This window comes from Lathyrus oleraceus, chromosome 4 (genome assembly GCF_024323335.1).
Source record: "Lathyrus oleraceus cultivar Zhongwan6 chromosome 4, CAAS_Psat_ZW6_1.0, whole genome shotgun sequence".
Taxonomy (NCBI): domain Eukaryota; kingdom Viridiplantae; phylum Streptophyta; class Magnoliopsida; order Fabales; family Fabaceae; genus Lathyrus; species Lathyrus oleraceus.
The window spans coordinates 495,936,702-495,960,092 of NC_066582.1; the positions used below are offsets into that span (position 1 = coordinate 495,936,702).

The window sequence follows — 23,391 nt, forward strand, 5'->3', positions numbered from 1 at the left end:
TCATATTTAAAATAAAATTATGTTACTATACATATATACATATAAAATGTTATTGTATGAATAATATAAATTAAAATCAAATAAAAATTTATTTATATTTTGACGCATGTGTATATTTAAAAAAACGGATAAACGGGCACGAGAATGTTTGTTTATATGCTAGTATATATAAAGGGGATACATCCTTTTAGAATTACTTATTTTACTTTCTAAAATACCTTTTATTTTACTTTTTTATAATTAAAAAAATAAATTTTAAAAATAATAGTGTTGTTAGTAACTTCCATCAGTTAATTATAGGAATGGTATAACACCCAAATCAATAAACTTTCACTCATTTCCAAATGAATTGTTGCCCACAAAAATTGGTGAATTGACTAAAAATTGGTTAATTATACCGTCTCTGAAGATATCAAGACCGCTACCAAATTCATCCGTTTTCAAATTCATCTCCCTATATTTGAATATTGACATAATATTCCAACAGTTTATGCGGAAAGAAAAAATAAAAATTTACAACACAAACAATTTAACTAAAAATTAAAATTAAATAAAACATACCAATTTATATTTTAACATATATGTTATATGTTCATTAATAAAGCGGATAAATTTGTATGAGAAGGTCCATCTGAACACTAGTATATATAAAAGAAATACATTATTTCTCCTTCGTATTTGCTTTAAAAAAGTACACAACCATGAAGAATACTTGATAAAAGTTTAAATTTTTGCATCAATAAACTCTCTTTAGCTCTTTAATAATTATTGTCTAAAAAATATGAGTGTTAACAATCAAATACCTTCTCATTTCACCACTTGAGCTTTTTTATGTTTATCTTATAAAATACTAAATATAATAATAATTCACCACATCCACGCAAATTCCACCATGAATATCACACAGGACCACAAAGACTTACAAATTCCACCACCCATTCTTTGTATATATCTTATAGATTGTTTTCTATTAACTTAATCAGAACAGAACAGGTGAAGTGACGTTAGCATTTCCATACACATTTGGAACAAGTTATTGTTTGGTTACATTATATGTTAATAGAATGTTTACTATTAATTAATCAGAACAGGTGAACTGAATCTACTTTAACATCCAAAACAAGGATATGAATGATTAACATATCAAGACAATGTATTCATAATTTTTCCAAATTTGGCAGTTAGATTTAATTATCAAACCATTTGTTTTGATTTAACTGACCTTGTCTATAAGCATATAAGCACATGTAATGAAATTATTTAAAAGAACATATAAAAATAATATTTATTACATTTATATTTTAGCCGCATAAAAAAATTATGACATCTCATTAATCAAAATGTGTTCAATATAACATAATATTTTAACAAATGACTTTATCAAACTATGTATAAATCCAACGCAATTTTAAAATTTAATTCAAAATCAATTGGACTCGTATTGGTTTAATGTACCCAACGAAGAGCCAAAAGGAAGCAAATAGCTTCCTCGCAAATTGAAATGATTCATTCGGTTTTTGACACCATAAAAACACCATATTCACCTCTGATACAAACAGATATTCCTACTCTATTATCAATAGTAGAAAAAGAAACATCCACATTACATTTGATTTTTCTATGGCCGACTTGGTTGATTTAATACAAGATCATACCTGAGTATGTTAAGAGTCTCTTATCTTCATGAAATCTTTCCAAGAATGGAGAACATCAAAGCAATTTCTACATATCCTTCAAATCAAGTTCTTGACTTTCAGCATGCTTTAATCTTTCAAGTTAGATGGCATTGACCGGGTCGTATGAGAAAACTAGTATCAATAAGATTCTAGATACACTCAGGGTCGTCCCAATCAATTTGGAGATTCTGTTCTATTTTAAAATTAGATATTTAATAGATTAAAATATAATAAATTAAAAAAACATACTTTATTTAATTGTAAATAAAATTAAATATATAGAGATAAAGATAATAAAAAATACTTTGTAGAAAATTGATTTATCGAAGTTTAGTTATTTGCGTTTTTCTTCTCTTACCATCTTTGATTTATAAAAAAAGTTCATACCATTTAATAAAAGGAAAAAATTCTTTGAACAATTTCCACAATATTTAATAACGAAGTATTTTATTTAATAAACAATCAACAATGTAAAATTATAAAATTTCAAAGCCTCACAACTACTATTTCAAATTTATTAATGTAGTGATTCCCAATGATACACAAATATAAATATTTCGAAACTTACATCTCAAAAAATTTCATAGATCTATAAAATATATTAATAAAAGAAAAAAATTGATTAGGTTAATTGAGATATTAAAATTTAAATAAATTTAAATATAATTTATTTAGATTATAGGCTGCTGGATAGGATATACTTCAATATATTAATAAAAGAAAATATTTATTAAATTAATTGCAACATTAAATTAAATTTAAAAATAATGTGGTGGCATTTTTTTATAAAAGTAAAAAAATATATATAAAAGATAAAAACAAGGAATCAAACTTAGGTTGTATTACTACTAAAATAATATAGCCACCACTCGGCTACACTACAATAATATATTAAAATGGAATTAATAATATATATTCGTTAGTGCTATATTTATATTGATCTCATCTATCAAATTTGAGGCCCTAAAAAGTCGGAGGCCCTGTGCGGTAGCACTCCTCGCACCCCCGCAGGACCGGTCCTGGATACACTACTATAGAAAAAGCCATTTCATAACAGTTGGAAAAGGGATACCACCACGTCTGATCAACCGTTGTGAGGTACGGGATGGTTGTATGTATGATGTTTTCCTATGTATGATGTTTTCCACCACAGTTGTGTGACTATGATTATAAGCTATGTAGAACGTTATCTATCACAACGATTATTTCAAACAACCACTGTGACATTATTTAATGCATAACATTTAATAATGGTTTTTCTAAACAACCGTTGTGATATATACACTGAGTTTATTATAAATTATGTGGAATGCTTATTTCACAATTGCTCACTAAACATATAACTTTTCAATCTGATATAGAATATTATAATATGACAAATTAAATTATATTAGAAGAACAAGTTACTCGTTCAATGCTAGACAAGAATACTTCAGTCTGTTATCTACATTTCGCTCTTTAACTGTTAGAACTTGGTTAAATGCTCATAGTTCTGCAATCTCCCATTCCTTCAACTCTGGTTCATTTTGCAAACAAAATTAGAGGTGGAGAAAGAGGCGTTTGAAAAATTAGAAGCATTAAGCCAAGTTCTAACGGTTAAACAACAAAATGTAGATAACGGCCTGAAGAATTCTTGTCTATAATTGAACGTGTAACTTGTTTTATAATATAACTTTATCTATCATATTATAATTTTCTAATTCAATCTGAAAAGTTGTATATTCAGTAAGGGGTTGGAAAAACACTCAAACCACATAAAATATAATAAACTCATCTTTTAAACAATCGTTAACAACAACATTCATCAACAACAAACCTTAAATAACATACACGATACAACAAACAACTCTTATTAAAAACAACACAATCATCAACAATTAGCATAAACTACATACAAGATACAAATTTTATTAACAGCAACCACATATCAACTCATAAAATATTTTATAAACGTACTTATCCCATAATGGCATCCACAAATAAAGGAGGATGAAGCTGAAGTGAAAGCTGCAAATTTGTGTTAATTTTGAATGAATATCATTCTGGGTCTTTCACACAAATTTGCAGCATTCACTTTAGCTCCATACTCGTTTTGAAATAAGCTAGTGAAACATAAACAATAATACATACACAAATTTTGAAACATAAACTATTGTGAAGATGAACATGTAAGATAGCAATTTGCTAAGATTTGATGCAACAAAGGTAACCCTTCAAAGAAGATGACTTCGCCTCATAAGTTTTGGGGTTTCCATATGAAAGAGACGAATGACAGAGATGATAGGTTTTACTTTGAGAGATACGAGTGAAAAAGATGTTAGGTTTTTGTTTTGAGAGAGACGATTGTTATGTACTGAAGCGAGAGATAATTTCACTTATATATAAATATGTAACACCTCTCACCATGGTTGATAATATGAACCATGATGAAATAATTGCACCTTACACCATAGTTGATTATAATAATTATGGTGATATACAAGGTCAGACCCAATTTGTCTTGGTAAATGGAAAATTGTTGGTGTTGAGATTCAAACCCTTTCACTCCAGCTATATTTCACTATGGTTGTTAACTATGACCGTAGTGAAATGTCTTTTAGTAAATACCAGGAAAAAAAAAGCGCCCAAAAAAGACTTATTACCACGGTTAGTAGGTAGACTTATTATTTCTCTAAACACAGTGAAATAACTCCTGAACCTAGTGGAAAAACATATATATTTGTGTTTTTCATATCATCCATATAGATTTTCCAATCAATGCCGCAAAAACCAATTAACTTAGTTTCAGCCTTGCTATCATATTTGATTCCATAGTCCAAAGTTCCTTGAATATATCTCAACACCTTTTTTTCCAATCCTAGATGGGTATGGCTTTAATCATTCATGTACAGAGAAAATAATCTTGCTGCAAACATGAAAGAAGTTCTTGTACTAGTGAGGTAAAATAAATTTCCAACCAAACTTCTATAGTTACTAACATCATCATTCTTTCCTCCATCTTTTTTCTTTAAATTTTCATTCAGAACTAAAGGTATATCAGTTGGACTGCACTTAAACATTCCAAATTTCTTCAATATTTTATCAGCATATTTCTTTTGACAAATGAAGGCTTCATCATTCTCTGGGTAAATTTCATTTCCAAGAAAACGATGTAGCATACCAAAATCATTCATCTCATATCTCATCATCAATTCTTTTCTAAAATCTACAATCAACTGTAAGTTATTTCTAGTAAAGATTAAACAGTCCACATAAAATGCAACATTTAAAATATCAAGCATATCATATAGTTTGACATACAAAGTAGGTTCATTCTTTTGCTCTTCTTAAAATCTTTCTTCGTGAAATAATTGTCAATATTACTCTACCATATTTTGGGTGCTTGTTTCAGCCCATAAAGATCTTTCTTCAATCTATAAACTTTTTATTCTTGACCTTCAATCTTAAAGCCTTAAGGTTGATCCACATAAACTTCTTCTTTAAGTTCTCCATTTAATAATGCCAAATTTACATCTAATTGATACAAATTCTGTTCTTTTTGTGTGGCAAGAGAGATTAACGCTCTAATGGTGTCGAGGCGTGCCACGGGAGAAAATATCTTTTCATAGTTAATACTGAGTTGTTGTGCATATCCCTTTGCAATAAGTCTTGCTCTGTTCTTTTGAAATGAACTATCTGGATTATGTTTCACCTTGTAGACCCATTTCACATCAATAATTTCTTTGTCGTTTACCTTCTCCACTAGCTCTGAAGTCTTGTTCTTTTCAATCTCATTTATTTATTCTTGCATTGTCTTCATCCAAGTATCTTCTTTAAATGCTTCTTCAAATTTTCCAGGTTCAGTTGCACAATAGTTGCATCTAACATGAACATCGTCTAAACTCCTAAATTTTATAGGAGATGATGAGCTAGAGTTTGGTGAAAGGAATGTGCTAGATGCATAATTTGGTATAGATGGAACTTTTTCCTCACTTTCGAACGAAGTTGGATTTTGTTCTAAGATGACTGTTGGAACTATTTTCTCCTCAACATTCTCCTCTTTCCAATTTCAAAAAGCATTTTCATCAAATAAAACATCTCAAATGACAATCACTTGCTTGATCTTTAAATTTTAAAGTCTATAGGCCTTTGACATGGAGCTATAGGCAATAAGATGCATATGTAACTTGATTCTTCAATTTTTGTCCTCTTTAATTTAGGAACTTGAGTATATTAAACACACCGAAAAACTTTAAGGTGGTTTACCGAAGCCTTTCTTCAAATCCATGTTTCAAATGGTATCATGTTCCATACTACTCTTGTCGGGCATTTGTTTAACCGGTATATAATTGTATTAACAACTTCAAGCAAAAATTATTTAGGCATCTCTTTCTCGAACAACAAGGAATTTGCCATTTGCATCATAATTTGATTCTTTCTTTCGAATACACCATTTTACTGAGGTGTATAGCCAATAGTCACCAACCTCTCCATACATTTTTCTTCACAAAACTTATCAAATTCATTGGAGGTGTGCTCTTTTTGCCCCTCACTTTTAAAAAAGTTATGGACCTACCACTTTGATGTTACTCTAGGTAAAATTAATGTTTGTTGAAACATTACTTGAGAAAGCCATGACTTTTCACCTTCAGTATCCACTCCTCTATTTTCCTTTCTTTTCTTCAATGCTCTAAAGCTTTGGTACCACTCTCTAGGTGATATTCTAGAGGGGATTGAAAAATAGTTTTTGAATATATATATACATACATATATATATATATATATATATATATATATATATATATATATATATATATATATATAGTTTTATCTAATAATTTTGAGAGACATTCAAAATATTCAAAAAATTCTCATAAATAATATATAATAACTAAATATACATTAAACAAATTAGTATTTGTCTTATCTCTCAAAATTTAAATTCATGTGCAAATTTTATGTGAATCAAATTGAAAGATAAACAATAATTAAAAATCAAATAAAATGATTTAATAATAAAGCTTTTTTTAAAATTCAAAACCAAGAATAAAATCACCAAAATAAGATTTTAATTCAATATTTATCTTTCCCAAATAATTGACATAAATATATATTTCTAAATATATACTCTCTAGCCACAAATAAAGTGTTGAAAATCATAATCATATATGTGATTCCAAATATATTTAGCATAATATAAGTTAAATAACATATTTCTCGAAGAAAACCAAAATTTTCACGAATACTTTTCTTTCAAAAAAAATATAAAGATATTATTTTGAATCAAAATTTTATCATATAATTTACAAGTCAAATTCAAAATTTTATTTGATGATAACAAACTATATTTGAATCAAATCTAAAATTTGTGATATATATCACAATTATTTATTTAATTTCAAATAATAAAAAAATTCTAATATATTATTTTGGTTTTTATTTTATACAAAATCATGATCAAAATAAATATTTAAGATTATAATGCAATTGAAATATTTATATATAAAAGATGTATAATCATTTATTTGAAAGAACATAAAAGAACATGCGTACATATTAATTTATATGGAAGAACTTAAACCATACAAACCGTTTCAAAACAAATATACACACGATCATAAACTCCATATTATCACAATGATTTAACAAATAAAAGAAAACATCCCCAAATATTATCATAAAAAATTCATGTCTTGAAAACAAAATTCACACAATCATGAATTTCAAATATATATTTCATAAATTTCAAATATATGTTTCATAATCGCATATTCACACAAAAAAATTGAAGTTTAGTGGACAAATTTCAATAAACTTAACATGTAGACCTGCTCTGATACCACTTGTTGAAATTAATTCTATAACATTTAATCACATATACATGTTCTACATATTATGTCATATACTTTACTGCAGAATAAAATAGATAATACGAACATGTATATAATTACAGGATCTACGACATGTTAGTATATGAGAGAAGATATTACAAGAATATCTGGATCTATTAAGAAAGTTTTGCGTTGACGGTAATCCTAAAAGGTAGAAGACAAATAACGAACACATGTGGCTTGCATGATTCTTCCTCAACCGGTACTCGTAATGGTTTGAATATTCTTCCGATGGGGAGAAGAGATAAGTTGCTTGTATACGTTATATTGAAGACCATAACATATATTTAAGGTGATAACCAATTATCACCAATTAGGATTCTCATTATTCCGAAATGTGTCATCCTGACATCTTTGACCACTTAATCAATTAAGGCTCTTAATTTGGTAAATAACTAATATAATTAAAATATATATGTCCACATAATAATTAGTAGAATATAATAATTAAATAATATTTAAATTATAAAATATTCCAACATTTTCACCATCAAAATTCCACTTTTCTATTTTCCTTTCTTTTCTTCAATGGTCTAAAGCTTTGTTACCACTTCGTAGGTGGTATTCTAGAGGGGATTAAAAATAGTATATATATATATATATAATATATATATATATATATATATATATATATATATATATATAATATATATATATATATATATATATATATATACTTACACTTGTTTGGTTTACAAATGATTACATTTTCATATTTATTCCTATTCAATGGAGAGTTCTACACACATCTATAGATTATTCTAGATATTTCATGAGAGATAGCTCTACACACTTCTCTCTCCTACATACATTTATTATTATGACATCATATAGCCAAAATCCAATTACAACAAAATAAAAATCCACACTACATAAAGAAAAACTCATCACGAGAGAAGAGAGAGAGAGAGAGAGAGAGAGAGAGAGAGAGAAGAGAGAGAGAGAAGAGAGAGAAGAGAGAGAGAGAGAGAGAGAGAGAGAGAGAGAAGAGAGAGAGAGAGGAGAGAGAGAGAGAGAGAGAGAGAGAGAGAAGGAGAGAGAAAGAGAGAGAGAAGAGAGAGAGAGAGAGAGAGAGAAGAGAGAGAGAGAGAGAGAGAGAGAGAGAGAGAGAGAGAGAGAGAGAGAGGAGAGAGAGAGAGAGAGAGAGAGAGAGAGAGAGAGAGAGAGAGAGAGAGAGAGAGGAGAGAGAGAGAGAGAGAGAGAGAGAGAGAGATGAACAATGAACAAGAAGTACATAAATGTAATGGATTGTACTTCGACGAGGAGGAAGAGACCAATAAATAATTTTTGTTCCAAGAAATGGATGAGGATGGTGAAGATTAGATGTTCCAAAAAATAAATGAAAATGGTGAAGATGAAGATTTCGTTATCGTTGTCATCTGGTTTGCAAGGGCACGAGTTATGAAGGAAATACAAAACCTGTTATATTTTAATATTGTAGGAAAGAATTTCACAACGGTTGCAAATACCAACTCTAGTTGATACAAACAATCGTAGTTAATAATTTTTCAATTTTTATTTAACAATACATGTTAAGGGATAATAAGTTTTTTTATTGAAATCATGAAAAAATGTTGATGATGAGATTTGAAGCTTGTAACCCTTAATTTATCACCACGGTTTTTATTATGAATCGTAATGAAAAGTCTTTAATAAAATTTAAAAAAATCAAGAGCGTTAAAAATGAGATATTACTATGGTTGATAAAATGACCATAATAATATGATGTTACAAAAGATATATTTTTTAATAGTGTTAATATCTAATTATTTGGTTGAATGGTAAGCTTGAATTGAAATACGCTTTCAAGTGACTTTTCATTGCATCGTGAAGACCTTTGCACATAAGATCTAAGTAACCCATCAGCCCTTGGATAGTCATGGTTGGCAAATCCTTAGTTTCTTCTATACTGCAACCATAAGATCAAATTTTTGGATCAAGTTAATTAAAATTTTGTCCATAATTCTTTGGTCTTTAATTGTACCTCTACGAGACTTCATTTGATTCACCAAATCAGTGAATCTATTAAAGTACTCATTTAAACTTTTATTTTCTTTTATCTTTTCATTCTCAAAATCTATTTTTAGAGATATAAGTTTGGTTGTTTTTACTCTCATAATTCTTTAAAAAAAGTATTTATGACCCTTCTTTTAATCATCCCAGAAACTCCAACAATTATGATTTTTTCTCTATTTGATTCTTCACTTTATGTTGTACGTTTTGCTGCATTGACTGGTTTTCATAGTCTTGTTTGACAAACTCTGAGACATCCAAAGATGTGAAGAAACTCTCCATTTTTATTGTCCAAAAATCATGATTTTCTCCTTTAAATATCATAATTTTCACATTCAATCTCCTCTCACTCTTCTATTTTCCTTTCTTTTCTTCCGGGGTCTAAAGCTTTGGTACCATTGTGTAGGTTGTAGGTGGTATTCTAAAGGGGATTGAAAAATATTTTTTGATTATTATTTTTTACTTACATTTGTTTGGCTTACAAATGATAATCTTTCCCTATTTATTCATATTCAACAGAGAGTTCTACATACATCTATAGATTATTCTAAATATTTTATGAGAGTTCTACACACTTATCTCTCATACTTACGTATAGAAATCATTAATCATTTGATACATGAACACACATTAGCCTACATACAATACTGTAGATACATATTTCTAATACAAATATTTATTGGTATAGCGAATTACTCAACACTCTAGAACACGAAAGGAAATCAACTCCAATTGAGCTGGTCAATTCAAAACCTAGTAATCCCAAATTTAGATTGACACAATATTGTATTAAGATGTAGAAGTTGTCTGGAATCTATGTTAATTATACTGCCCTTAAAAAAATGTTACTTATACTTATCCTTAAAGAGTGGGTGAGCCTAAATACTAGGTTTAGTACTATATTAGTATGAATATTATGAATGATATCATCGTCCAATAATACAGCAAACACATTCACATTAATTGTATTTAAAAATAATTCAGGTGATCATAAACTATTTAGATATTGTGATCATGGGCCTATAAATATCCTTCAAATTTGGATGGAAAAATGCAAGTTCTTCCAATTGGAGTGTTCTCATTTGAAGCATTATTAATATATAATGGCTAATTATTTCCTTGTATTCATGTTTGTTTTGGCTAGTCAAGTGATTGGTGGATTGAATACAAAGCTACCATCTCCATCCTATGGAAATACAATAACCATTCTCAGCATTGATGGAGGTGGTATTAAGGGAATTCTTCCAACTGTTGTTCTTGAGCACTTGGAAAACGCTCTTCAGGTCAATCAATCTTTCATATAATTTAAACTCAGTTTCAAGCTGATTCATGAATGATAATGAATAAGTTATTTAGCTAACAGATTTTGATTTGGTTGATCAGATTGTGTCAAAAGATGAAAAAGCAGCACTAGCAGACTATTTTGATGTGATAGCAGGAACAAGTACAGGAGGAATCATTACTGGAATGCTAACTGCTCCTAACCCTAATGACACTTCACGTCCTTTATTTACTACTAAACAAATCTTACAATTCTACTTGGATTTTGGTCCTTCTATATTCAACCTAACTGCTGCTAGGTAATTATTCATCTTAAAACACAACAATAATAGTATTTAGATTTGAGTAACATTTTTAATATATTTTCTTTTTCTACTAAAAAAACATGCAGTGGTTGGAATAATAGTATTCCACATGCCAAGTTTGATGGGAAGTTCTTATATGAAATAGCACGTAAACTTTTGCAAGAAACACGTCTGCATGAAACTTTGACCAATGTTGTAATTCCAACCTTTGATACCTATGAATTACAACCAGTTATCTTCTCAAGCTTTAAGGTCAGCATATTTGCTTAAACATACTTAAATATCTTACAATTTAGTTATGATTAGTGAAAGAAAAGAGTATTTTTTAGGGCTTTTTGTATGTAAAACTTTGTTTTATGCATGCAGTTAAAGACAGTTCCTAGTCTAGATGCAAAACTTTCTGACATATGTCTTGGGACTTCAGCTGCACCATCTCAACTACCACCCTATGAGTTTAGGAATGGTGATCATCATTTCAATCTAGTTGATGGGGCTCTCACTGCAAATAGTCCGGTAAATTCTAAAACTTTATCTTCAATTTTCGTGAAACTTATGTTTCTCGGATCATGTTGATCAATGGATACACATTCGATGAAGCTCGATTATGACATGATAAAAATGTGTATATGTATTCAGGCCTTGCTTGCAGTAAGTGAAGTGATACAACAATTGAATGAGAAGAATTCTGATTTCGTTCCAATAAAAGCAAACGAGCCTATCAAAATCGTGTTGCTGTCAGTAGGAACAGGAAGTAGTCCAGAGACTCGAAGGATTCCGGCTATTCTGGCAAAGTACTTTTCCTTTAATGACTGGGTACCCATATTAGCTATAGGTTTGGGTATATCTGCTGGAAAAGTGAATGATTATCACCTTGAATCAGTGTTTCCAAGTGATTCATCTTCTTCCGACAATTATTACCTTCGAATTGAGGTACATGCATACATTGCATCTATAGGATTTACGGTTTAGGGTTTTTGTGTCTAAGCAGAAGTTTCTGTTTTTTTTATAAAATTGGGAATTTGAAAGATTGGAGTTCATTATAATTATGTGCAGGAGTATAATTTGGATACATCCATAGCTGCTGATAATACTACTAAAGAAAACATGGAAAAGCTTGTAAAGGCGGGAGATGATTTGCTCAAACAGTCTGTTAAGGTTATGGATGTAACTTCTTTTCTTCCATACGAGAAACCAAGTGAGGGTACAAATGCTGAAGCTCTTGAAAGGTTTGTTGCAAAATGTTTAGGTGATGAAGCTTTGTTGTTTTGTACTAATAAAAATATTAACTACGTGGCGACTGTATTTTTTGAAGGTTGGCTGAAATTCTGTACAATGAGAGGAAGCTGCGGTTGAAAAGAAAATCGATGGAGAAACAAGGGCGACCATTTATTGAAGCTGTTACTTCTGCTTTCCAGATGACTTGAATGGAATGAATGTCATGGACATATGCATTGTACTATGTTGCAAGTTCTCTCTATCCATGGTGTGAAATATAAATAAAGTAATGGATATGTGTTTTTAATGTGTGTTTCTAGTTTGTTGTTTTTCTTTCAAATGTAACCGGTCTGGTTAATTGTAAGGGTGTGTGACTTTGGTTTGCTAGGTAAGAGTAAGGACTTGACTGCACTTTGTATTGCTTGTAATACTTATGCTTATAGAAAGAATTTGGTCTTTTCCTTTATCTTGTATGTCTTCTATTGAATTGTTCTCTTCTTTTTTTTAAATGTTTATGTTTACACCAAAATAATAGTAGAATTAAATTCGAAGTTGGAAATCAGAAATTTTTACGATCAATGGATAGTCTATAATCAAAGTGAGGTTATGAGGGTGTTTACTGGTATTTTTAGTAAACAATCATGGACTTGGTTCATTTAACAGATTAAACTTGAAAAATCTTAAGGGTAGTTTTGTGCATATGAATATGTTTTAAGAAAAGTTTGTGTATTTAAAAAGATGATTTTGTCTGAATTTGTGGGAACTCAAGAATCAACGTGATGAAAATGTAAATATGCAGAAAAGCATGAAATTTAGAGTGAAAGGCAGTAAAAGTGCAATTAAAGCAAAGAAGAAAGTGAAACAAACTGAAAATAAAGTGTTTGCATTAACATAAAATGTTGGGCATAATCATACATTTCTCATTGAATCTTTGAATCATTGTGACTATATTTGATTTTATGAAAAACTTAATGAAATATGTGACCCCTAATCATAGTGCAGAAACTCGACTTATATACAAGTAAAAAATAATTGTCGACAACGATTATTTTCTCAGCACCCAACATGTTCACAAGTACGTGGGTTAATGGCATTTGCATGACTTTCACATGTCTTCACCTTTGAACTACTACAAACCATCACTTAAATTGATAAATGTCTTTAAACCTCCCAATTTCCTTTGTTGAGATTCTCCAATAGACTTCCATAGTGTTTATTGAAGCATCCTTAGTTAAACTAACCTTCGGATCCAAAAACACATTAAGTCTCCAATTTTGATGAACTTTTACAACTCGTTTCCACGTCGACATACTGATTTGAGCAAACCTTTTCGACATGTTGTGAAGAGAGAATGATTCAATCTTGTGGATCTGTTCCTGAGACTCTTTCAAACCATGTTTTGTGCAGTGTCAAAAATCACAGACTAGCAGCGGGTATATACACAGTGGAACATGCATCAACCAAATCATTTTCAAGTCTGTTGGGGTCTATTTTGGTCGTTAAAACTCTAAACTTAGTCAAAAGTACAATACGACTGGATAAGTGAATTTTATGACTGTAACACCCTAAAATCCCCGACTCTTTAATTTAAAAGATAAACAATATTATTCTCAAAATAGTGCTACACATTCACAACATGTATACTGTTTCAAGTTAATCAAAAACTTGCAGCGGAACTCAACATAAACATATACTTTAAATTATCTTTTCAAAATAAAGTACTTGATTAAATTTAAACAAATCCAAAACAATCAAATCAAACAAGGATAATGACCTATTCTCAGTGTTACAGATCAGAGCAATCAAAAACTAAATAATGGAAAACAATAAATAAACGAAGAAAAACCTCCATGCCATATTCCAACTCACAACAACTATTACTCCTCCTGAGTATCTATACCATAATGTACTATACACCATAAAGAAAACAAAAGACGGGTGAGAATACGCTCAAATATATTAGCGGTGCAAAACATAGCAAGGGTAGCATATTCACACAATCATCAAACACATAGAATATTCTCAACAATAAAATGATTCACAAGGCTTCCATGTATGCAATGTGGCCAACTATCTCGACTCAACGCACGTGGTACCATTTTCTGGAAATCAGAGTTATGTTACTGATATTCATCCACTCACTATGGTTCCTCTTCGAACCCAAACTCATCATTGATCCCCTTTTCTGAATCAGCGAATCATCGCTTATCAACACGACAGATGATGCATGACATACAAATGTAACAACACTACCGGTTTCACTTAGAATTGTACACAACACCAATTATGTTAACCACATTAGTTCTCACGCCGAACTACATGCCTCAACACCAACAACATATAATTATACTTTTCATCACATAATTATACCAATCTTTCACAACTTTTACACATAATTATAAATTTATAACATATAATTATGTAAAACATCTCAAATATTATTAAACTCGCCATAGTATTTCATATCAACATAAAAATCAAGTTCAAATAATTTATCATCAATAATCACCTCAACATCAATATCAACATCCCTCCTCATGGGATAATCATTAACTCAATAAATCACAACAATCAAAATAAAATGTTTTCATCATCGTTAACCATTAATTAGTGTTACACAACAAGTAATATCGTATAAGCATGTCTTCAAGTACACTATTAACCTCTTAGGACCTCACCATGAGGTATTATTACGCGTTAACTTTCCAACACTTCAAACTGCGCCTCAATTAGAGTCATGAAACTCAAGTTATGATTAAAAAAACTGTATTTAAACCAAATCAGCATGGTCGTGACTGGCGAAGCGTCATAAAGCTGACAACCTTCAGCTCGTCCGACGCAATGACGGTGGACCATCACAAAGGTGACGCTCGTTGATAAGTGATAAATTATGGTAATTGTGTGTGTGAATAATTGACATTTATTGACACGTTTCAATTGAGTTTCATGCATAAACCTCAACTTTTACGAATATATTGTATAGTTTGCGTTATCATGTAAATATTGCTTGGTTTTATAGTTTTCATCTTTATTTTAGGTTTTCATGCATAATTGAAGCATTGGAATCATAGGGAAAAGCATGGTTTCAAGCAAGACCTAAAATAACATTTTGGAAGATTCAAAGTTTTTCAAAGCGGGCTAAGCACAATCCTAGTGCGCTTAGAACAAGAGGGACAAAGGGAATTTGAGAAATTTGCGTTAGGAGTGTGCTAGGAGCGCGCTTTGCGTGAAACAATGCGGTTTAAGTGTATTTTCGTGGTCGCGCTAAGCGGCCTCTACATGGGCGTAGCACGATTCCACTTTTCCAGCCCCTATTTGTTTATTTGTAAACAAAATTTTAGGGATAGTTTCGGGAACTTTTAACCCCAATTCCATAAGAACCATTTTTTAGTTAGGAGAGCTAGAGTATCTAAGAAATAACAAGTTAGGCTTCTTCTTGAAGATCTGGAGTTGGATTTGCCTCTATCGTTGGGGAATCGTGGTGGGTGCTTGTTCATCTTCATTATTCTCCTTGTAATCCCTTTCTTGTTGGGTTTGTATGTAAGTTCACTTTTATAGTATGTATTTTTATTAATCATGGTGTTATGTATGATCTATGCATAAATCTATATCGATGTTATCCTTGTTTACTTGTTTATCTATTGATTTGAACCGTTAGTGAGAAATACACTTCGAATCTAGATCTAGGATAATCATCTGTTAGATTCTAAACTCTAGACGTAGATTTAGGTTTAACATTCGCGTGAGTATTGAATCTTAATGCTCCATATTATTTGATAGGCTGAGAGATCGTGGATTAAACAATACGGTAGAACTCTAGACGGAAGTTGCAGACATGAACTCTGTTGTGAGCGATACATGATGATATTGATGAATGTTTAGATTGTGCGTAATTGGTTAGTAAATTATATGTTCATATGGTGGATGAAATACAATCATGTAAAACTCGCAGATCTCTCTGAAGCTTTATTTATTTATTCATTCGTTTTACATAGTTTAGCTTTTAAATACAAATTTTACAAACTCAAGCTTAGAAATGTATAGATCGTTGAATGACATTTGATATCGCACTAATCCATGTGGAGACGATAAAACGAAATACTTAGTTTTTCTTACTGCTTTACCGCTTCAAAAAAATGGCGCCGTTGTCGGGGATTGGTGTTTAGATATTAAAAGCATCACAATAGTTTTTATCTTTTTAAGGTTTGTACGTTTGTGTATAATGTACAGATATTTGTATATAAACTTGTCTATATTGTATATATACTTTATTTGTACTTGTTTTCAATACTTGTTTACATTTCATATATTCTTCTTTTCCATCACATTTGCTCAAGTGTTGGTTAGGGGTAGCTTTTGGGTGAACAACTAGCAATGCAAAAGAGGCAACATGGAGGAACGTCTAATAAATAAAGGCGACGAGCTAACGACGTAAAACAAGCGTTTGTTGGGAGGCAACCCAACCTTTTAATTATTTAATAGATTTTCATTTAGTAGTATAGTTATTAAAGAGTGAGAGTGGATGGAAAGCTTGAAAAAAGTTGGCATTTTTGAAAAACCTTGTTTTGCTGATGCCGTTTAGCGCGGCCCAGAGAGCTCTAAGCACGCTCTGCAACACATGGAAAAATATCTCAGCCACTTATCCACTTTCACCCAGGTCTTTTGACCCATTTTGAACTTATTTTGTTTTATGTTTAGTAGTAACTTAATTTAAAGTTGTTAATTTTTTAGAAAATTATTTTGTGTTTGTCCAAGAAGCTTGTATTTGATTGGCTTGAGGAGACATGGAGTGATTGTTTCAAGTTTGAATGCATCAACAAGAAAATGTTATGGTAATGATAAAAGTTCGAAAGGAAGTTATATTGTTAAGGTACATGTTTAATGCTTTCTATAACATAGCATGAATATGAAATTTATGCTTTGTACAAGTATTATGTCATTCATTCCTTTGCAATACTTGTTCATGTTTGAATCACTTTAGATCATAGCCAAATGTGAGGAGCTTTTCCATTGTTTACTATATGCACAGGATACCAATAATTCTTGTTTTAACTCGTTTGAATTATGTTTAATCTTATATTTGTGTTGATTTGTATGAAAGCACTAAAATGATCAAGGCATTTTGTTTAATTTTGAGTACTACCACTTGACCAAAAAATACCCTACCTTGTGAGTGAGTGAGTATTCGTTAACCCCTTTGAGCCTTAGTATCAGGATCTATATCAATTTTGAACTGTGTGATTTTTCCTTTGGATGCAAAGAGTAGTTCATCATTGATTTTAGATTGGATTCTGAGACTTTTTCTTGAACTCTCAACAATAAATTATGGTTTAAATTTATATACTTGCCTTAGAAAGTTTGGAAGCATTCATATTATAATGTTTGGTTGTATTCAAGTTGGGGAAAAAAGGTTGGTTACTAAGAGGTTGAGAAAGAAAAAGAAAATTTTGAAAGAAAAAATAAGAAAGAAAAGTGAAAAAAAAAGTCTTAAAAAAGAAAAAAAAAAGATCAAGTGTTTTGTGCTAATAAGTTGTGTTAAAGGGCGTAACAATTGAGGAAAGAGAAAGGTGAATTAAATTTGTGAATGTTTGAGATTCTGATAAATGATCACCCTCATTTGATTAGGCAAGTTTTTATTTCAATTACTTTGAGATAAGATCATTCTTTATTACCCAAGCCATATTACAATCCTTTAAAGTCCTTAGTGATTTGTGGTTTTATACTTTCAATATGAGTTTTTTTAGATGAATGCATAATTTCATCACGATGTTAGCAAGATTGTTGCGTGTGAGTCAAGTCCCTCATGTTTATTCTTCATCCTTTGATGAAGTTGTGTGTAGGTGTGAGTCATCTTTGAAAACGTATTGTTTTAAAACTTTTGACATGTGTTTTGTGCTTAGAGTTTGTTTCATAATCATGGTGTCGTTGTAGTATAGTGGTAAGCATTACTTTGCTTGTACTTTTGAAATTTGAATCACGCGTTTGTTTCCATTTGTAAAAACTTGTTGATCATGATGGCTTGGTGACTTCTTTTGTTTTCTTTAGGGTGATTGATTCTAGTTTGAGGATAAACAAGTTCTAAGTTGGGGAGAGTTTGATAAGTTCTAAATTATGATCATTATGTGTGTGAATAATTGATACTTATTAACTTGTTTCAATTGAGTTTCATGCATAAACCTCAACTTTTACGGATATATTATATAGTTTGCGTTATCATGTAAATATCGCTTAGTTTGATAGTTTTCATCTATTTTTGTAGGTTTTCATGCATAATTGAAGCATTGCAATCATAGGCAAAAGCATGGTTTCAAGCAAGACCTAAAATAACATTTTGGAAGATTCAAAGTTTTGCAAAGCGGGTTAAGCGCGATCCTAGCACACTTAGAACAAGAGGGGCGGGTGGAATTTGAGAAATTCATGCTAGAAGTGTGCTAGGAGCGTGCTAAGCGTGAATCAAGGCAGTTTGCGTGTATTTTCATGGTCGCGCTAAGCAGGCTCTTCACGGGCTTAGCGCGATTCCACTTTTCCAACCCCTGTTTATTCATTTGCAAACAGATTTTTAGGGATGATTTTGGAAACTTTTAACCCTAATTCCATCAAAACCATTTTTTAGTTAGGAGAGCTAGAGTAGCTTCGAAACAACAAGTTAGGATTATTCTTGAAGATCCGAAGTTGGATTTGCCTCTATCGTTGGAAATTACGGTGAGTGCATGTTCCTCTTCATTATTATTCTTGTAATCTCTTTCTTGTTGGGTTTGTATGTAAGTTCACTTTTATAGTATGTATTATTATTAATCATGACATTATGTATGATCTATACACGAATCTATATCAATGTTATCCTTGTTTACTTGTTTATCTATTGATTTGAACTGTTATTGAGAAATACTCTTCAAATCTATATCTAGGATAATCATCTCTTAGATTCTAAACTCAAAACATAGATTTAGGTTTAACATTCGTGTGGGTATCGAATCTTAATGCTTCGTATTATTTGATAGGTTGAGAGATCGTCGATTAAACAATACAGTAGAACTCTCGACGGAAGTTGTAGACATGATATCTGTTGTGAGCGATACGTGATGCTATATATGAATGTTTAGATTGTGCATAACCGGTTGATATATTACATGTTCGTATGGTGGTTGAAATAGAATCATGTAAAGCTCTCAGATCTTTCCGAAGCTTTATTTATTTATTCAATCGTCTTACATAGTTTAGCTTTTAAATTTAAAATTTACAAACTCAAGCTTAGAAACGTAGAGACCGTTGAACAAAATTTGATGTCGCACTAATCCCTATGGAGACGATAAAACAAAATACTTACTTATGCGTGTTGTTTTACCACTTCAACACCTGTCACCATTGCAGAATGCAGAATTATGCGTTTTTCACCATAGGAGGACTTCCGGACTCCGATTTCGACTCTGTAAAACCAGAACGCTCAGAATTCGACATACACACTAGTACAGAAAACACATATAATGACGGTTGTGAAAAACGTATAATGAAGATTTCACGTCCGTTGTTAGGTAGCGTGTGATTGTATGTATGTTGGTTTCGACAACGAGCTTGTGACCTTGATTATAAGTTAGGTAGCGCGCTACTTATAACAACAGATAAAGAAAACACCTGTTGTGAAATAATTTATAGGCCTTGGGTTCGAATTCCAGCAATTTCATCATTACATTTTATTATTCTGGATATCTCTCTACTTATAACAACGGTTGAATTAAAAATTGTTGTGATATTATTTGTTTTTTTTAATATGCATTTTTCAATTTTACAGTATTCCTAAATTTTTAACCTTAATATTTTTGAACTGTATCAGACCAGAAACAACAATACTTCCATTTGTGAATTGAATTAGACCAAAAATCATATTACATCAATGACACAATTCAATTAGGAACCAAAAATTGTATTACATTAAAACCAAAATGGCACAAAATAACCTACAATATAAACATCATTACATCAAATAATACTATCTTGATGTCTTGGTGTCTTGTCTCTTGGTGTCTTGACTTTAAACACCTATAATTTCAAATAATAATAGTTGTTAGAAAATAACATCATTAGAAATTATAACATACAATAAATTATTAATGAAGAATATAAAATACTTACTTGTTAATTTTCCCATATGCCTTCTTGATGATCGTTACGAATACCATGTACATCATCTCTATCAACTTCTTCATATGAAGTAGGCACTTGTGTTGTATAATAATGAGTGGAAGGAATATCAAAACTTTCATCACCATTATGAGGAATGTGTTTTCCTTTGAGAATAATTGACCATCTCCTCGATAAGTCTACAGAGTCTGTCACATAAAAAACTTGTTTTGCTTGAGTAGCCATGGTGGATGGTTCTGTTTTATAAATTGTCTTGTCAATGTCAACTCGTGTGAATCCTAACTCATCAGTTTGTACACCATTGTTATTGGCAACCCCCTTGTAGTTAAATAAAGGCACTTTGAAAATAACATGATCAATCTTCAAAATCTCTTCAATGATTCTTATTTTTCAAACTAGAGAAATACATGGATTTGGCCTCAATCATAACTTCGTTATTTTACATTGTACTACGATCACATTTGTGTTTTGTATAAAAGGAATAATTAGAAATGTTGTATGTCTTTCAAGTTATCATAGTAAATTTTAGCATGTACGAAAACAATTTAATTGTCCCAGATGCACCATTATCATTAGAAATCCTCTCATTAAACCAACTTATGACTTTCTTGTTATGTCGTGTCAACAACTACTTGTCATTCATTCAGGAGTATTTTTTTTTTATAAATGTTTTGTGAGTAGCTATGTAAGGTTCAACTACAATATGATTATTCAATATATAAAAATGTGCTTCAAGTACTACATCTCGATCCATTAACTTAACATTTAAACCTTGAGTACCTCTACATTTAAATATGTCAGTATGACGAGACTTTGGAATTCCAATAGACTCTGTTTCCCACAAATAGTTTGAACAAAACTCAACAACTTTTTCTATGATGTACCTTTCAACGATCAAAGCTTCCAATCGATGATAATTCTTCGTATATCCTTTAAATATTTTCATGTATCGCTCTATAGGATACACCCACCTTAAATAAACTAGACCACAAAATTTGATTTCTTTGACTAGATGAACAAGTAAGTGAACCATAATATCAAAAAATGATGGAGGAAAATACAACTCCAATTGACACAATATTATTGAAGCCTCATCTTCTAATTCACCTAACTTTTTAAAATCAAGAACTTTATACATATAATATTGAAGAATGAGCACAATCTGATTATAGTTGCTCTTACATTTTTGGAAGGATGTCACATATAGCCACTGATAGAAATTGTTGCGTCAAGACATGACAATCATGAGACTTTAAGCCAATTGACTTGATATCTTTCATTTATATAAGTTTCTTGATGTTTGAAGAGTAACCTTGGGGAACTTTGATACCATGCAAACACTCACAAAAACAACTTGTCTTTATCTTTTTAGATAGAGTGTGGCATGTCGGAGGCAAATAAGATATTTTTTCTCTATCTTTTGGAGCCAACTATTGTCGTATATCCATGTCCACCATATATAAACGGAAATTCTTATTATCTTTAGTCTTGCCTGGAATGTTTAGAAGTGTTCCTATCAAACTATCACACACATTTTTCTCCACATGCATCACATCAAGACAATATCTTATATCAAGTCTAGACCAATATGGAAGATCAAAGAACACCAATATCTTTTTCCAAATATTTCTCTCAACGGGACTGTCTTTATTATTTCCAAATACAACAATAACATGTTCTTGTTGTTGATAAACTTCCTCACCAGTTAAAGGTTTAAGAACGATTTCAAGCTCTAATTTTCCGTTAAAAGTCTTCCACAATATACGATAAGGATGATTGGGTTTTATAAATTTCCGATGCCCAAGGTAAACGGTCTTTTTTTCAAACTGAGACTAGTGAAAACAGATATTACATTCACATATAAGACATGATTTATGTCCTTTAAAACTATATTCATTCATATAATCAAGATGGTTTGATTTAGTTCTCGATTTTAATTTTTAAAAAGCAATTTTTTATACGACAAGTAAGACAACGGAAATAATTTTCTTTATTTTAGATACGCTTTTCACTATTTCGTAAACTCTTTTTTTTATTGTTATCACTAGATATTATACCGATAATTTATCCGGAAGGTAAAAAAAAATCCAAATATAAACAGATCAGATAATTTAGTACAAAGACTTTCAAAGAATAGAAAACGGTTTTTTTACTTTGAAATATGATTTTTAATTGTTACCTAAAGTCATCTTTGCTATAATTATCATATAATAAGTCATCAGAAATATGTTTTATTTTTATTTTTATTCCAGTTATACTACAAGAATATTTTGATTAAATCAAATAAATTATAATGATGGAAGCATAATTGTTAGAATATAGGATAAAATTTTCTATAAACAGCTTGGGCTGCAAGCTACCAATTTGGGCAATACTGACTTCTTTTTTTTTCAATTTCAATATTAATAAAATCACTTTATTAAGATAATGTTTGGATTCTTTTGTTCCAACCTGTTGTGTGAGTTGTACTTCTCATTAAATTATTTAAAACTAAGATATGATATAGTAAGTGGTGTATACAAGTATGAGGACCACATTAACTTAAATCGTACATTATCTGTAAAGTCCAAATGTTACTTTGAGCCATTCTTTGATTAGAATTACAGATCAACTTTATAATTTGTCTCATAGCATTTTAAAGTTTGAAACTATATCTGTTATATATAACACCAATAACTCTAACATTTTAGTTAAGAGTGAATTGCACACTATTATTCTTTAATAACTCATTTTTGTATTAAAACTTTTTTCAAATAAAAACTATATCAATAACAGAACATGGAGGTGGCTGCATGTGGGTAATAGTAATAGTCTTTGGTCAAATCTATCGCAATATTAAAATATTAATTATAATAATTTGATGCCAGTTGTATTGTGACCAATAATACAATG

General features: G+C 30.5%; 1 protein-coding gene across 1 annotated transcript; it reads left to right on the top strand.

The window, feature by feature from the left end:
• The first annotated feature begins 10,612 nt into the window (after window positions 1–10,612).
• On the top strand, window positions 10,613–12,820 carry LOC127076716 (patatin-like protein 2). Its single transcript, XM_051018471.1, has 7 exons — window positions 10,613–10,842; window positions 10,943–11,139; window positions 11,232–11,397; window positions 11,512–11,658; window positions 11,782–12,075; window positions 12,199–12,371; window positions 12,458–12,820. The coding sequence occupies exons 1-7, from the start codon at window positions 10,663–10,665 to the stop codon at window positions 12,567–12,569; spliced, it is 1,269 nt and encodes a 422-aa protein (XP_050874428.1). The 5' UTR covers window positions 10,613–10,662; the 3' UTR covers window positions 12,570–12,820.
• Window positions 12,821–23,391: the final 10,571 nt, after the last annotated feature.

Bases quoted from the DNA above. Each gene is read 5' to 3' on its own strand.
- LOC127076716 (XM_051018471.1), top strand. From the start codon at position 10,663: ATGGCTAATTATTTCCTTGTATTCATGTTTGTTTTGGCTAGTCAAGTG. The intron at 11,398-11,511 runs GTCAGCATATTT...TTATGCATGCAG, and splicing joins TTATCTTCTCAAGCTTTAAG to TTAAAGACAGTTCCTAGTCT. The intron at 12,372-12,457 runs GTTTGTTGCAAA...TATTTTTTGAAG, and splicing joins AATGCTGAAGCTCTTGAAAG to GTTGGCTGAAATTCTGTACA.